This window comes from Pseudophryne corroboree, chromosome 1 (assembly GCF_028390025.1).
Source record: "Pseudophryne corroboree isolate aPseCor3 chromosome 1, aPseCor3.hap2, whole genome shotgun sequence".
NCBI lineage: Eukaryota > Metazoa > Chordata > Amphibia > Anura > Myobatrachidae > Pseudophryne > Pseudophryne corroboree.
The window spans coordinates 973,639,516-973,655,597 of NC_086444.1; the positions used below are offsets into that span (position 1 = coordinate 973,639,516).

At 45.7% G+C, this 16,082-nt stretch overlaps 1 protein-coding gene across 3 annotated transcripts in view; it reads right to left on the bottom strand.

Annotated features, from left to right (window-relative positions):
* Positions 1-16,082, bottom strand: part of LOC134920292 (uncharacterized) — a 265,262-nt gene that overhangs the window by 190,293 nt on the left and 58,887 nt on the right. For all 3 annotated transcript variants that reach the window (XM_063920509.1, XM_063920510.1, XM_063920511.1), the window contains exons 3-6: positions 15,747-15,847; positions 7,938-8,007; positions 3,639-3,769; positions 27-115 (exon numbers count right to left, since the gene is read on the bottom strand). In XM_063920509.1, the coding sequence (XP_063776579.1) occupies positions 27-115; positions 3,639-3,769; positions 7,938-8,007; positions 15,747-15,847 (391 nt within the window). The remainder of the gene's footprint in view (positions 1-26; positions 116-3,638; positions 3,770-7,937; positions 8,008-15,746; positions 15,848-16,082) is intronic.

The following is a 16,082-nucleotide window of genomic DNA, read 5'->3' on the forward strand; positions in this document are numbered from 1 at the left end:
AATGCTCACGGCTGTCAGGTACCCACCCTAGATAAGCATTCACACTTTGAATATGCTCTGGAAATTGCTTCCCACTCTCCATATCTGTGATTCCTGCTTCCTTGAAGGAGTCTTTCTGTAAAAACACAAGCGATATAAGATATAAGAATAGCCTTTAATTAAATACATCTAAAAATTACAATACAAACATATCAGAAGTAGCAGGAACAGTTTATACCAGTGATTTTCAACCTTTTTCAATTCGCGGCACACCGCACAAGATCTGAAAATTGCCAAGGCACACCACGGAAAAACAACACACACACGGGGAAATAAAGCAAACATTTATTGGTCCCCAAGGGGGAAAAAACACACACATTGTCCCCACCAGTAATTAAAATAATGCACTGGCCCCCACAGTAATTGAACACACTGTCTGCCACAGTAATCCCACACATTGCCACCCATAATAATGCCATCACACACACACTGTCCGCCTGTAGTAATAATGCCACCACACACACACTGTCCCCCTGTAGTAATAATGCCACCACACACACACACACTGTCCCCCTGTAGTAATAATGCCACACACACACACACACACACACACACACACACACACACACACACACACAATGTCCCACTGTAATAATGCTACCACACACAATGTCCCCCTGTAATAATGCCACCACATACACACTGTCCCCCATAGTAAAAAAGCACTGGCTCTATAGTAAAAAGAAAAGCATTGGCCCAAACCTTTTAAAGTCCTTTTCACCCTCAGCGGTAAGAGCGGTAAGAGAGGGAGGAGCGGAGCAGCACGGGCGGGATGGCGACGTGGTGTTTGTGACCTATGAGTCACACCACGTCATAAGGGTCACAGGCCGGGCCGCAGAAGAGCTGCCTCTGCAACCCGATAGTGATACTGTAAGTGTATTGTATCACTATTATGCAGCTCAGGCAGCTCTTCCACAGTCACGTCATGCAGTGAAGACGGCAGCAGCCAGGACCGGAGCAGCAGGTCTCTCTGACTGCGGCGGCACATATGACAACCGCTGGCGGCACACCAGTGTGCCGCGGCACAGCGGTTGAAAAACACTGGTTTATACCTTTGTGAGCAAGTCTCACATTTTAGTCAGTTAAACTAAAGGTGGCTCTATGAGAGACGTCGCCCAGTGATTCCCTCTCCCGGGCCAGGAGGTCGGTGGTCGGGCATACACACTGAGCGATATAACGTTCACAGAGCTCAGTGACGGCCGACAGCTGGTCGCTGGTCGGCAGGGGCATACACACTTGCCGAGAAAATGAATGACGTCGCTCAGGAAGGGTGAAAATTAGCAACGTCGCTCATTTTCTTGGCAAGTGTGTATATGCACCTAAAGAATCACTTTGCCTTTGTATCTATAGTAAAAGGAAAAACACAGCTTTTTATGGGAAAACAGGGTTGTGTTTGAGAATTATATGGATAATATTTTAACAGAATAACAAAGAAATGTAGCAAAGTTAATAAAAAGTATAAATGAAATGTAAAATACACCTTGTAATAGCTCTTCTAAGTCTTTGCATAGTAACCTTTAAAAAGTTACCAAAGATATTAATCAGCCAGTTCTCCCAAAAGATCTAATATTCCGGCATCTAAACCCTAGTGACGGCACATCTTACTACATCATTATCACTCTCATTTATATATAAAGCACCGCGGATTCTGTAGTGCCAGACAAACATCATGATTAGGGAAGCCAATTCTATGTTCACAGAAATGTTTTAATCCCAAAAATACCTGGCATTATAATAATTAAATCCCGGGTATTATGGGGTTCAAAACACACTGCAAATTGGGCCGGGGCAGTGGGATAACACTTACCTTCTTGGTCCTGATAGCATTTTATTTATATATATATATATATATATATATATACATATACATATACACATAAACGCACACATATACATACATACATACATACAGGTTGATATATATATATATAACCTCTGTCCTTGAGTCATACTAACAATGCAGGTTTTAGTGATATCCAGGTTTCAGCACAGATGGTTAAATCAAAATAACTGAGGTACTAATTAAATCACCTGTGCTCAAGCATGGATTTCACTAAAACCTGGACTGTTATAGGCTCTACACACTGGTCGATCTGACTGAAAGATATGAACGATCTCGTTCATTATTGAACGAGATACCGTTCATATCTATCAGTGTGGAGGCACAAGCGATGAACGATGCGCGGCCCCGCGCTCGTTCATCGCTAGTGCCCCGTCGGCTGTGCATGCAGGACAATATGGATGATCTCATCCATATATACCTGCACTTCAATGGAGCAGGGTGACAGGCCCGTCACTGCCCGCCCGTCGGCAGTATCCGCCGTCGGGCAGTTCGGCGGCGGATCGTTAAATGTGTAGGGCCCTTTAGTGTGACTTGAGGACAGAGGTTGGGAATGCCTGCTTTATATGGTCCCCTCAGGCTCTCTCAGCTGCATGTAGAATAGACGGAGCCCCATGATGCTCTCCGTCTCTGATGGGCTGGGAGTGCACTGCGCAGTGACATCATCACTATGCAGCATGTTCACAGCCAATCAGTGACTGAGATTAACCACATCCAGCACTTCCACAGTACACACAGCAGCAGGGGAAGGGCTGAAACAATGCTTCATCCACCTGCCCCTAGCTTGGACACAAGGGCCGCATAACCCCACCGGCTGAGCATGGGAGAGGACCGGACAATGAGCCTGCAGACAAGAGAAGCCCCTTCTGACCACCGCTGTGTAACAAAGGTAATTGAAGGGCAGGGGGAGGATGAAGAGGGATGCCAGGGGATGCGAAGGAGAAGGAAAACAAAAGGGAAGGGGGGGGGGAGCGGGGGGAGAATACCAGGATTGAGATTTTTTTCTATCCCGATTCCCATGATCCAAAAATGGGACAGGACAGTTTATGAGCCAAAAGTTATGTGAATAAATGTTTAATACTCTAATTGAGTCACAGACACCCTATAATACTAGGTTGTTAAATACTGTATTATTACAATGTCTACAAGAAACATACACAACATTGATGCTTTGTTGTTACCCATTTCCATGCTAGATGCACGGGTGTAGCAGACAGCCATACTGTGAGTCACTCAGGTGGTGGTAATGATTATTAGAGGAGCATTAATAGGTTTTGTGTACTAAGCAATGAGAAATTATTTGTTCAAACCATATACAAAGAATAGACATAATATGCATTCAAACCTTTCCCCTCCACTTGCCCAGACATATTCTTCAAATGAAAAGAACAGCACTTTGAAGTAAGTATTACTACCTGCCACCAGCTAGATAATGGACAGCTAGAATCTAATTGGCTGCTATTGGCCACAAGTCTCTCTCCAAGGCTTGATCCCCCTCCCTATTATTTTTTTTTATATTTTCTTTCATTGATACTTGGCTTCCATCTCTTATCTCAGTAACCTAGCAGCAGGTGCTGGATAGAGGAAAATAAGAACGCGAGGTAGACAGATAATACATTAGGGCACGCTAATTACTAGTGCTGAAGATGTGCCAACTCTACTGTATATACGGCACCAACTGTGGGTAGACGCCTCTTCTATGAAACAACCACAGGGTCCTAGTGCAGATATCTACCCTGATGAAAGCGGCAATGCTCACCTGTGCCATTAAGTCATCACCAGTAACCACTGCAATTTTCAGATCAAGACCACTTTTCTTCACTATTTCTTGTACAGCTGCAGCACAGGCGAGGGGGTTTGTTCCTCCTGCATTACTGATAACACGAACACCTGGCGAAGCAAAGCACATATTAGCAAATGCTACAGTCCTAGCTTTATGCATCGTGTTGGCAGCATGTGACATGTTCTTCAGTGTTGCAAATAATGAACTTACAGTAACGAGAGCCAACATTTAGCATAAGGTACTGTACGTGCAGCTCTAAGTGTGATTATGTAGCTATAATAAGAGTGTAACTAGAGATGAGCGGCTCGGTTCTTGTTTGGTTTTTCTCATGAGGTTCAGATACATTCACGTGGTCATGCATCATCTTTCTGAGCTGATACGTCATAATTACGGAACCCCCGGCTCTTGTGATGTGGACAGCATGTAATGAATAAGTGATCTAAGGGTGTGTACACACGGTGAGATATTTTCTTTCAATTTTGACTATATAGTCAAAATCGCAAGAAAAGTTAGTGCAGATCGCAAGGTGAAAGTCACCTTGCGATCCCAATTCGATCCCGATGCACGGTCCCGCCAGGTCGACATCGCAAGAAAAGATAGACTGTGCAGGCAAGTCAATCCTTGCTAGATCGGTGGACTATCTAGTTCATCTCACATGTCAATGACATCTCACATAAGCCAAAATCGTAAGCACACATAGGGGGTAATTCCAAGTTGATCGCAGCAGGAAATTTTTTAGCAGTTGGGCAAAACCATGTGCACTGCAGGGGGGCAGATATAACATGTGAAAAGAGAGTTAGATTTGGGTGGGTTATTCTGTTTCTGTGCAGGGTAAATACTGTCTGCTTTATTTGTACACTGAAATTTAGATTGCAGATTGAACACACCACACCCAAATCTAACTCTCTCTGCACATGTTATATCTGCCCCCCCCTGCAGTGCACATGGTTTTGCCCAACTGCTAACAAAGTTCCTGCTGCGATCAACTCAGAATTACCCCCATAGTCCATATCTCAAAAAAAGTTAGTCAAAATCTGTGCTATCTGGGCTCCGGGGAGTTCAAGGGAAATCGCAAGTGAAAATCGGGCATAGCAAGGATCTCACCGTGTGTACACACCCTAAGTCATGCGAGAGCTGCTAGTTCCGCACTGAGGACATATCGGCCCATGTGCACAGATCTAAAAAGACGAGTTAGAAATGAGACGATCATCTGTAAGTGTTACTACATAAAGCTTCCATAACCTATGGGGCTGATGCACGCAGCCTCAATATGCCACGCCGAGTGAGATGCCTAGCGTGAGTGAGCTGACAAGTGAGCCTGTGCAACTCTGCTAGCTCAGACATCTTATTTTTCTGAAAATGTATCTTATCTTTAATGTGATGCGGCTAGGACGCACGAGGAGACTGTGCCAATTAATCTGATATGCAACACTTGCATGTATGTGTGCGGCTGAGTCTGTATACAGAGCACAATGGAAGTTTACATGGAAAAAAGCCACGGCCGCTGCATCATAGCACTTTATATGCCGATCTAGAGACTCGCACACAGATATACAAGTGTCGCAAATGAACCAGCACAGTCTCCTGGTGCCTCATAGTTGCAGACGCATTTTCATCAAAAAAGACACCCAACGCGAGCAGAGTCTCACAGGAGCTGGCGTGTCTACAGGCTGTTTGGCGTGACTACCACAGTGATGTATGAGGACACATCTGTGCCTCCACATTTGTAGTGTGGATGTGAGATGTGTTTGGAGTTACTATCGCTTCTGCTTACATATCCTGCTTACATAGAAGCAGCAGTGATAGCTCTAATATGCAAATGCAGCAGGGGGATTTAAGCATACTGCAGCCATTACTGAGTCAAACTGTGTCCAGTATTTCCGACACCACATTTGCTGCACAGAGCCCAGGAAAAATCTATCCTCTGACAGAGATCCTGGCCTCTCCCCTCACCAATGACGGCAATATGCCTCTGGTTTAAGAAATGGGCCATCGCTGCCCCTTCCCACCTCCAAACATCATCAGACTGTCAATCACTAACAAAAAAAACAAAACAAAAAAAAACCGCTTTAACCGGGCGCTAATACAATGTATTAAAAAATCCTATGATTGATTAATTTATTATTTCAAATAAGCTGCAGGAGAGTTTTTGACTTGGGGTTAGCAAGTCAATTTATATGCACTGGAATTCCAAAGTGCAACATACCACAGAACTCTAACTAATACCCTCTTGCGCTATACTAGATATATGATATGGCTGAAAAATTCAATACATCAGATCTTATATTTTATAAGTATAGTAAAATGTATTCATACACAATAAATCACAAATTTTAAAGCAGGCTTTTTCAACCAGTGTGCCGTGGCACACTAGTGTGCCGCGACCAGTTGCAAGGTGTGCCGTGGAGGCAGAGCAGCTTCCTGCACCTACAGAGTGAACCGTTGGCCCGGGCTCTTCTTAGAGGATTAGTCATGCTCCGGCCGTGACCTATGCCTTGAAGACGCAGCGGTGTGATATCATAGGTCACGGCTGCCGCATCTCACCACCCAGCCAGCCCACCCGCCTGTATACACATCTTCCAGATCCCGCCTGCATACACAGCTTTCCTTGCCCACCCACATCCACACCTGCCCGACTGCCCGCTGCTCAGTATTCCCAGCACTCCACTATGAACAACCTCCGTCACTGAGGGACAGGAAGGAGGACAGCTATCCAGTATGGGCTAATATTTGTTATTTTATTTCTCATGTGGTGAACAATAGGATTTATGTGGTGAGAATAAGGATTTATGGGGGGAACAATGTGAATAATTCATGTGGGGAGCAATAGGATTTATGTGGGAAGAAATGTGATTGATTTATGTGTGAGCAACATGATTTATGTGGGGAGCAATGTGATTGTTTTTTCTGTGTAGGCCAATGTATGTGTGGATTTTTTTTTTTTACTGTGAAGGCCATTGTGTGTCTTTTGTTTTTTCTGTGGGGAACTTATGGTGTGCCTTGGCAATTTTAAAATATTATTCGGTGTGCCGCGAGTAAAAAAAGGTTGAAAACACTGTTTTAAAGCAAGACCGGTCTCATTAATATCATAAAAATCTTTGAATAAGAATAACAAGTATATATTATACTATACGGAGGTGGACTTAAGCATAATCTGTGCACAAAAGTGTATATACTATTATGTAAGGAAATAGCTTAGTCCGTGAATATTAGTCAATGTGTAACCACTGTCAGCTGCTAGTTAGAACCCGTACACTGATTAAATATCCATAGATAGTTATTTTGTATCACAGTTCCTTTAAAAGTAACCATCCAGCACAAAGCAATAAACTGCGTGAGAACCGCTCCGAACTGGAGTCTTACGTGAGGCTTAAGCCAATGATACCAGCAAGGTGGAGTCCCAGTGTCTACCGAGGTGGTCTCTGGCTGCGGGAACCGGCACCTGTGCTGGCGCCTGCTGTATATTATCCTGCCCGACTTCAAAGCTCTGTGAGTCCACACCTCTTCGTGCCGTATGTAGGCACTGGTGAGCGGTTTCTCTCCTCCCAGCAATCGTTCCAACAAATGATGGTATCAATAGCTGATGCAAAGTACGGGTCCAATTAATGCAGGGGTCCAAAAAACAATGCTTTTTGGACTGAGCTATTTCCTTACATAATAGTATATACACTTCTGTGCACAGATTATGCTTAAGTCCACCTCCGTATAGTATAATATATACTTGTTATTCTTATTCAAAGATTTTTATGATATTAATGAGACCGGTCTTGCTTTAAAATTTGTGATTTATTGTGTATGAATAAATTTTACTATACTTATAAAATATAAGATCTGATGTATTGAATTTTTCAGCCATATCATATATCTAGTATAGCGCAAGAAGGTATTAGTTAGAGTTCTGTCAATCACTAACAATCTGATGCTGTTGCAGACCCATACAGCACATGCGCAGTAGTACCGAACATCAGTACTTTGCGGCATGCGACATAGATCCCTCTGGATCTGAATGAGGCCCATGTGCGCTTGGATTACAGTAAGTCACCATCAGTGTATCCCTGTGCACGTGCTGAGAATATACGCCTCCTAGCAGATGTATACCAAGTGTCAACACACAAATTAGGAGTTGTCTAAAAAAATATATATTTTGGCAACTATATAAACATAGAATAGTGTGAAATAAATGAACAAATGGTACAGTATTTCCAAAAGTTAAAAACATGATTACTGAGAGCCAATTAAATATTAAACAGACTTATAAGATGCTTAAAGAAATACCTGATTTATGAAGATCTTTGAGATATGGAGCCATAGCTGTGTGCACAAAGTCTGGAGTGAATCCCAGGCTCTAAAATATAGACAAAATATCAGATTTTTTATTACTATTTCTGCATCTTATATATAGTAACTGTACCCTGAATACATCTGAATAGAAATATTAGCTGCTCCTATAGAGTTACCAGTTGCAATGTTATGTAGAAATCCTGTGTTACTAGATTGCTTGTGTTCCTATGCTGGTAACGGGTTGGGTATGGGATACTGGCAGCCAGTATGCCAACTGTCAGAATACCAACATCGGTATGCTGACTGCTTGGAATCCCAGCAGGGGCTCATGAGGCGGGGACCGCTAAATCTAACTCTCCCCCTAACCCTCCCCACAGCTTAACCCTCCATTCCCGCAGCCTAACCCTAACCTCCCCTCCCCGCAGCCTACACCTGTCCCTTCCATCCAACAGCCTAAACCTAACCCTCCCCCGCAGCCTAAACCTAACCCTCCCCCCGCAGCCTAAACCTAACCCTCCTCCTGCAGCCTAAACCTACCCCCCCCACACACACACACAGCCTAAACCTGTCCCTCCCCCCGCAGCCTAAATCTAACCTTCCCCCTGCAGCCTAAACTTAACCCTCCCCGGGATACTTACATTTGGTATTCCAGGAGTCGGGATACCGGCGTCAGCATTCTGACAGGTGACTGGAATACCAGCACTGGCATTCTCACTACCGGGATCCCGGGCGGCAGGATCCCAACTACATCCCGCTGGTAACATGCTGCTATAATTATCCAGCAGTAGGTGGTTATGATTACTGATAATATACTGAGGCCCTTAAACAGATTGTGACAATGTCCTGATCCCCTGATGGCCTGGTTGGGGAAACGGGAATATTAAACACAGCAAATGTTATACAAATATGGGATTCTTAACATTTTTAATTTCCCGGATTCCCTGATGGATCGCCAATCTGCGATGGTTGCCAGTGCTGATCGGCGGTGTCGGTCAGATCAGAGAATCCGGGAAATTACTTCCTGATGTATGGTTAGTTCAAAGAGCAATTACATGATTCTGAAATTTAGAGGATGAATCCGTTGTCTCTTCAAATATACGGCACATTTACAATGTTCCAGGACTTACATTAATTTTTCTAAATTATTTGAGCTTGAGAATTAACATTTGATAACAAAGCAAATCATATGTTATATGTTATCATATCGTATTCCCTATATTTATAATATATGCAGTAGGATGATAAAATAAGATTTTACTCACCGGTAAATCTATTTCTCGTAGTCCGTAGTGGATGCTGGGAACTCCGTAAGGACCATGGGGAATAGACGGGCTCCGCAGGAGACTGGGCACTCTATAAGAAAGATTTGGTACTATCTGGTGTGCACTGGCTCCTCCCTCTATGCCCCTCCTCCAGACCTCAGTTAGGATACTGTGCCCGGAAGAGCTGACACAATAAGGAAGGATTTTGAATCCAGGGTAAGACTCATACCAGCCACACCAATCACACCGTATAACATCGTGATACTATACCCAGTTAACAGTATGAAATATAACAGAGCCTCTCAACAGATGGCTCAACAATAACCCTTTAGTTAGGCAATAACTATATACAAGTATTGCAGACAATCCGCACTTGGGATGGGCGCCCAGCATCCACTACGGACTACGAGAAATAGATTTACCGGTGAGTAAAATCTTATTTTCTCTGACATCCTAGTGGATGCTGGGAACTCCGTAAGGACCATGGGGATTATACCAAAGCTCCCAAACGGGCGGGAGAGTGCGGATGACTCTGCAGCACCGAATGAGAGAACTCAAGGTCCTCCTCAGCCAGGGTATCAAATTTGTAGAATTTAGCAAACGTGTTTGCCCCTGACCAAGTTGCAGCTCGGCAAAGTTGTAAAGCCGAGACCCCTCGGGCAGCCGCCCAAGATGAGCCCACTTTCCTCGTGGAATGGGCTTTCACTGATTTAGGATGCGGCAATCCAGCCGCAGAATGCGCCAGCTGAATTGTGCTACAAATCCAGCGAGCAATAGTCTGCTTAGAAGCAGGAGCACCTATCTTGTTGGGTGCATACAGGACAAAAAGCGAGTCAGTCTTCCTGACTCCAGCCGTCCTGGAAACATAAAGTTTCAAGGCCCTGACTACATCCAGTAACTTGGAATCCTCCAAGTCCCTAGTAGCCGCAGGCACCACAATAGGTTGGTTCAAGTGAAAAGCAGATACCACCTTAGGGAGAAACTGGGGACGAGTCCTCAATTCTGCCCTATCCATATGGAAAATCAGATAAGGGCTTTTACAAGACAAAGCCGCCAATTCTGACATACGCCTGGCCGAAGCCAAGGCCAATAACATGACCACTTTCCACGTGAGATATTTCAGATCCACAGTTTTAAGTGGTTCAAACCAATGTGATTTTAGGAAACTCAATACCACATTGAGATCCCAAGGTGCCACGGGAGGCACAAAAGGGGGCTGAATATGAAGCACTCCCTTTACAAAAGTCTGAACTTCAGGCAGTGAAGCCAGTTCTTTCTGGAAGAAAATCGATAGGGCCGAAATCTGGACCTTAATGGAACCCAATTTTAGGCCCATAGTCACTCCCGACTGTAGGAAGTGCAGAAACCGACCCAGCTGAAATTCCTCTGTTGGGGCCTTCCTGGCCTCACACCACGCAACATATTTTCGCCAAATACGGTGATAATGGTTTGCGGTTACTTCTTTCCTGGCTTTTATCAGCGTAGGAATGACTTCCTCCGGAATGCCCTTTTCCTTTAGGATCCGGAATTCAACTGCCATGCCGTCAAATGCAGCCGCGGTAAGTCTTGGAACAGACAGGGCCCCTGCTGTAGCAGATCCTGTCTGAGCGGTAGAGGCCATGGGTCCTCTGATATCATTTCTTGAAGTTCTGGGTACCAAGCCCTTCTTGGCCAATCCGGAACCACGAGTATCGTTCTTACTCCTCGCCTTCTTATTATTCTCAGTACCTTTGGTATGAGAGGCAGAGGAGGGAACACATAAACCGACTGGTACACCCACGGTGTCACTAGAGCGTCCACAGCTATCGCCTGAGGGTCCCTTGACCTGGCGCAATATCTCTTTAGCTTTTTGTTGAGGCGGGACGCCATCATGTCCACCTGTGGCCTTTCCCAACGGTTTACCAACAGTAGGAAGACTTCTGGATGAAGTCCCCACTCTCCCGGGTGTAGGTCGTGTCTGCTGAGGAAGTCTGCTTCCCAGTTGTCCACTCCCGGAATGAACACTGCTGACAGTGCTAAGACGTGATTTTCCGCCCATCGGAGAATCCTTGTGGCTTCTGCCATCGCCATCCTGCTTCTTGTGCCGCCCTGTCGGTTCACATGGGCGACTGCCGTGATGTTGTCTGACTGGATCAGTACCGGCTGGTTTTGAAGCAGGGGTTTTGCCTGACTTAGGGCATTGTAAATGGCCCTCAGTTCCAGAATATTTATGTGCAGGGAAGTATCCTGACTTGACCATAGTCCTTGGAAGTTTCTTCCCTGTGTGACTGCTCCCCAGCCTCGAAGGCTGGCATCCGTGGTCACTAGGACCCAGTCCTGTATGCCGAAACTGCAGCCCTCCAGAAGATGAGCACTCTGCAGCCACCACAGTAGAGACACCCTGGTCCTTGGAGACAGGGTTATCAGTTGATGCATCTGAAGATGCGATCCCGACCACTTGTCCAAGAGGTCCCACTGGAAGGTCCTTGCATGGAACCTGCCGAATGGAATTGCTTCGTATGAAGCCACCATTTTTCCCAGGACTCGTGTGCAGTGATGCACCGATACCCGTTTCGGTTTTAGGAGGTCTCTGACTAGAGATGACAGCTCCTTGGCTTTCTCCTGCGGGAGAAACACTTTTTTCAGTTCTGTGTCCAAAATCATCCCCAGGAACAGTAAGCGAGTGGAAGGAACCAGTTGTGACTTTGGAATGTTTAGAATCCAGCCATGCTGTTGTAGCACTTCCCGAGATAGTGCTACTCCGACCAGTAACTGCTCCCTGGACCTCGCCTTTATAAGGAGATCGTCCAAGTACGGGATAATTAAAACTCCCTTTTTTCGAAGGAGTATCATCACTTCTGCCATTACTTTGGTAAACACCCTCGGTGCCGTGGACAGTCCAAACGGTAGTGTCTGGAATTGGTAATGGCAATCCTGTACCACAAGTCTGAGGTACTCCTGGTGAGGAAGGTAAATGGGGACATGCAGGTAAGCATCCTTGATGTCCAGGGATACCATGTAATCCCCCTCGTCCAGGCTTGCAATAACTGCCCTGAGCAATTCCATCTTGAACTTGAATTTTGTTATGTAAGTGTTCAAGGATTTCAAATTTAAAATGGGTCTCACCGAACCGTCCGGTTTCGGTACCACAAACAGTGTGGAATAGTAGCCCCGGCCTTGTTGAAGTAGGGGTACCTTGACTATCACCTGCTGGGAATACAGCTTGTGAATGGCCTCTAGCACAGCCTCCCTGCCCGAGGGAGTTGTCGGTAAGGCCGATTTGAGGAAACGGCGGGGGGGAGGCGCCTCGAATTCCAGCTTGTACCCCTGAGATACTACTTGAAGGATCCAGGGATCCACCCATGAGCGAGCCCACTGATCGCTGAAATTCTTGAGGCGGCCCCCCACCGTACCTGGCTCCGCCTGTGGAGCCCCACCGTCATGCGGCGGATTTGGAAGAAGCGGGGGAGGACTTTTGGTCCTGGGAACCTGCTGTGTGTTGCAGCTTTTTCCCCCTTCCTCTGCCTCTAGACAGAAAGGACCCGCCTTTTCCCCGCCTGTTTTTCTGGGGTCGAAAGGACTGTACTTGGTAATACGGTGCTTTCTTAGGCTGTGAGGGGACATGGGGCAAAAATGCAGACTTCCCAGCTGTTGCTGTGGAAACAAGGTCTGAGAGACCGTCCCCGAATAACTCCTCACCCTTATAAGGCAAAACTTCCATGTGCCTTTTAGATTCTGCATCTCCTGTCCACTGCCGAGTCCATAAGCCTCTCCTAGCAGAAATGGACAATGCACTTATTCTAGATGCCAGCCGGCAGATCTCCCTCTGTGCATCTCTCATGTATAAGACTGAGTCTTTTATATGCTCTATGGTTAGCAATATAGTGTCCCTGTCTAGGGTGTCAATATTTTCCGACAGGGAATCTGACCAAGCAGCAGCAGCACTGCACATCCAGGCTGAAGCAATAGCTGGTCTCAGTATAACACCAGTGTGTGTATATATAGACTTTAGGATAGCCTCCTGCTTTCTATCAGAAGGTTCTTTTAGGGCGGCCGTATCAGGAGACGGTAGTGCCACCTTTTTAGACAAACGTGTGAGCGCTTTATCCACCTTAGGGGGAGTTTCCCAACGTGACCTATCCTCTGGCGAGAAAGGGAACGCCATTAGTAATTTTTTTTAAATCACCAATTTTTTATCGGGGAAAGCCCACGCTTCTTCACACACATCATTCAATTCCTCAGATGGGGGAAAAACTATTGGTAGTTTTTTCTCCCCAAACATAATACCCTTTTTTGAGGTACCTGGGTTTATATCAGAAAGGTGTAATATCTCTTTCATTGCCTCAATCATGCCACAAATGGCCCTAGTGGACATTAAATTTGACTCATCGTCGTCGACACTGGCATCAGTATCCGTGTCGACATCTGTGTCTTCCATCTGAGGTAGTGGTCGTTTCAGGGCCCCTGACGGCCTTTGAATCGTCTGGGCAGGCACGAGCTGAGAAGCCGGCTGTCCCGCATTTGGCATGTCGTCAAATTTTTTATGTAAGGAGTCGACACTTGCACGTAATTCCTTCCATAAGTCCATCCACTCAGGTGTCTGCCCCGCAGGGGGTGACAACACATTTATAGGCATCTGCTCCGCCTCCACATAAGTCTCCTCATCAAACATGTCGACACAGCCGTACCGACACACCGCACACACACAGGGAATGCTCTTAAAGGAGACAGGACCCCACAAAAGCCCTTTGGGGAGACAGAGAGAGAGTATGCCAGCACACACCAGAGCGCTATAATAATGCAGGGACTAACTGAATTATGACCCTTTATAGCTGCTTATTGTATTAACTGCGCCTAAATTTAGTGCCCCCCTCTCTTTTTTACCCTTTCTGTAGTGTAGACTGCAGGGGAGAGTCAGGGAGCTTCCTTCCAGCGGAACTGTGAGGGAAAAATGGCGCCAGTGTGCTGAGAGAGATGGCTCCGCCCCTTTTTCGGCTGACTTTTCCCCCGCTTTTTTCTGTATTCTGGCAGGGGTAATTACCACATATATAGCCTCTGGGGCTATATATTGTGATTATTTTGCCAGCCAAGGTGTTTTTATTGCTGCTCAGGGCGCCCCCCCCCAGCGCCCTGCACCCTCAGTGACCGGAGTGTGAAGTGTGTATGAGGAGCAATGGCGCACAGCTGCAGTGCTGTGCGCTACCTTGGTGAAGACTGAAGTCTTCTGCCGCCGATTTTCCGGACCATCTTCATGCTTCTGGCTCTGTAAGGGGGACGGCGGCGCGGCTTCGGGAACGAACACCAAGGACGGGTCCTGCGGTCGATCCCTCTGGAGCTAATGGTGTCCAGTAGCCTAAGAAGCCCAAGCTAGCTGCAAGCAGGTAGGTTCGCTTCTTCTCCCCTTAGTCCCTCGATGCAGTGAGCCTGTTGCCAGCAGGTCTCACTGTAAAATAAAAAACCTAATTTAAACTTTCTTTCTAGAAGCTCAGGAGAGCTCCTAGTGTGCAACCAGCTCGGGCCGGGCACAGAAATCTAACTGAGGTCTGGAGGAGGGGCATAGAGGGAGGAGCCAGTGCACACCAGATAGTACCAAATCTTTCTTATAGAGTGCCCAGTCTCCTGCGGAGCCCGTCTATTCCCCATGGTCCTTACGGAGTTCCCAGCATCCACTAGGACGTCAGAGAAATTAATATGAATAAACAGATTGTAAAAACGGAAATCAAACTATAAAAGAAGAAACCACCAAAAGGCTGGTTTTATGGGGGTGCAGAGGGGGCACTTGCCCTAGACCCCAGTAATAAAGCAGCCAATGGAGGTGCCTTTGATCTAAATTACATCTTATAGATCAACTGTATTTCATGGTTTTCTTCTTATGGCTTGAACATTGTTTTAATTGAAACTACTCTCATTGTTAGTGTTAAATTAAGTTCTCTGTGCCCAGCCCAGCCATACTAGGAGAGCCAGTGCGAGCCCAGCCGTGCTGGGGGTATGGCTGGTCATCGGTGTGGTTGCCATCAATGGCTGCCAACTACGCAGTGGATGCCCATCCATGTTTTTTCACTGTACCATGGGCCAATCAAAACATGGGGGTGGGGCTTCGCGGGTGTCAAGAGGCAGAGCTATGTTCCGTGTCCCGACACCTCATTAAAAAAAAAAAAATGTATACAGTATATTTGGTTGTGCCTATCCATCGATGTAGAGAAATCATCTGGTTCTCTCCCATCAATGGCAAAAGTATTCTACATTGGCCATAAATCATCAATGGTCGATGGCCATCCCTAGCTGGGGGAAACACAATGTGTTTAGCCATACTAGGAGAGCTAGCCAGCGAGCCAGTGTTTTGCTCAGCAGTAATAGGGATGCAGTAGCTTACCTAGATGTGTCTGAAATAATAAGTTTTTTTTTTGTGCCTAAATGAAGTTCAGAGTCAGAGAACAAAAAACCATAAATTGGCTGGTCACACTACCAAGTGACTAGGCAACATCACACCTTGCACTAGTATGCACACAGTTTTATCAATCCACAATTACATAAAGAGACTACATTGGATGAATTTACTTACAGGTGACTTGGATTTTGCTGCTGACAACAGAGACATTGTTATTTCAGAGAGGTAGTCAAACACTAAGAAATCTAATTTTCCTCCATAGAGAAGTTGTGGAACTGAAAGAAAGAATAATACAAGATTACATTTTATTACATAAACCACATTACATAAAGCAGTTATATTACATAAACCACATTACATAAAGCAGCTACTTTTATACTATGCCCCCCACATGTGGATGATAAGCTGCGTATAATGCAATTACAAAATGGGAATTACAGTTTTAGTTTCCTAATTACTTGTGTTTATGTCTTTGTGTACTGTGTGTGTGTGTGTGTGTGTGTGTGTGTG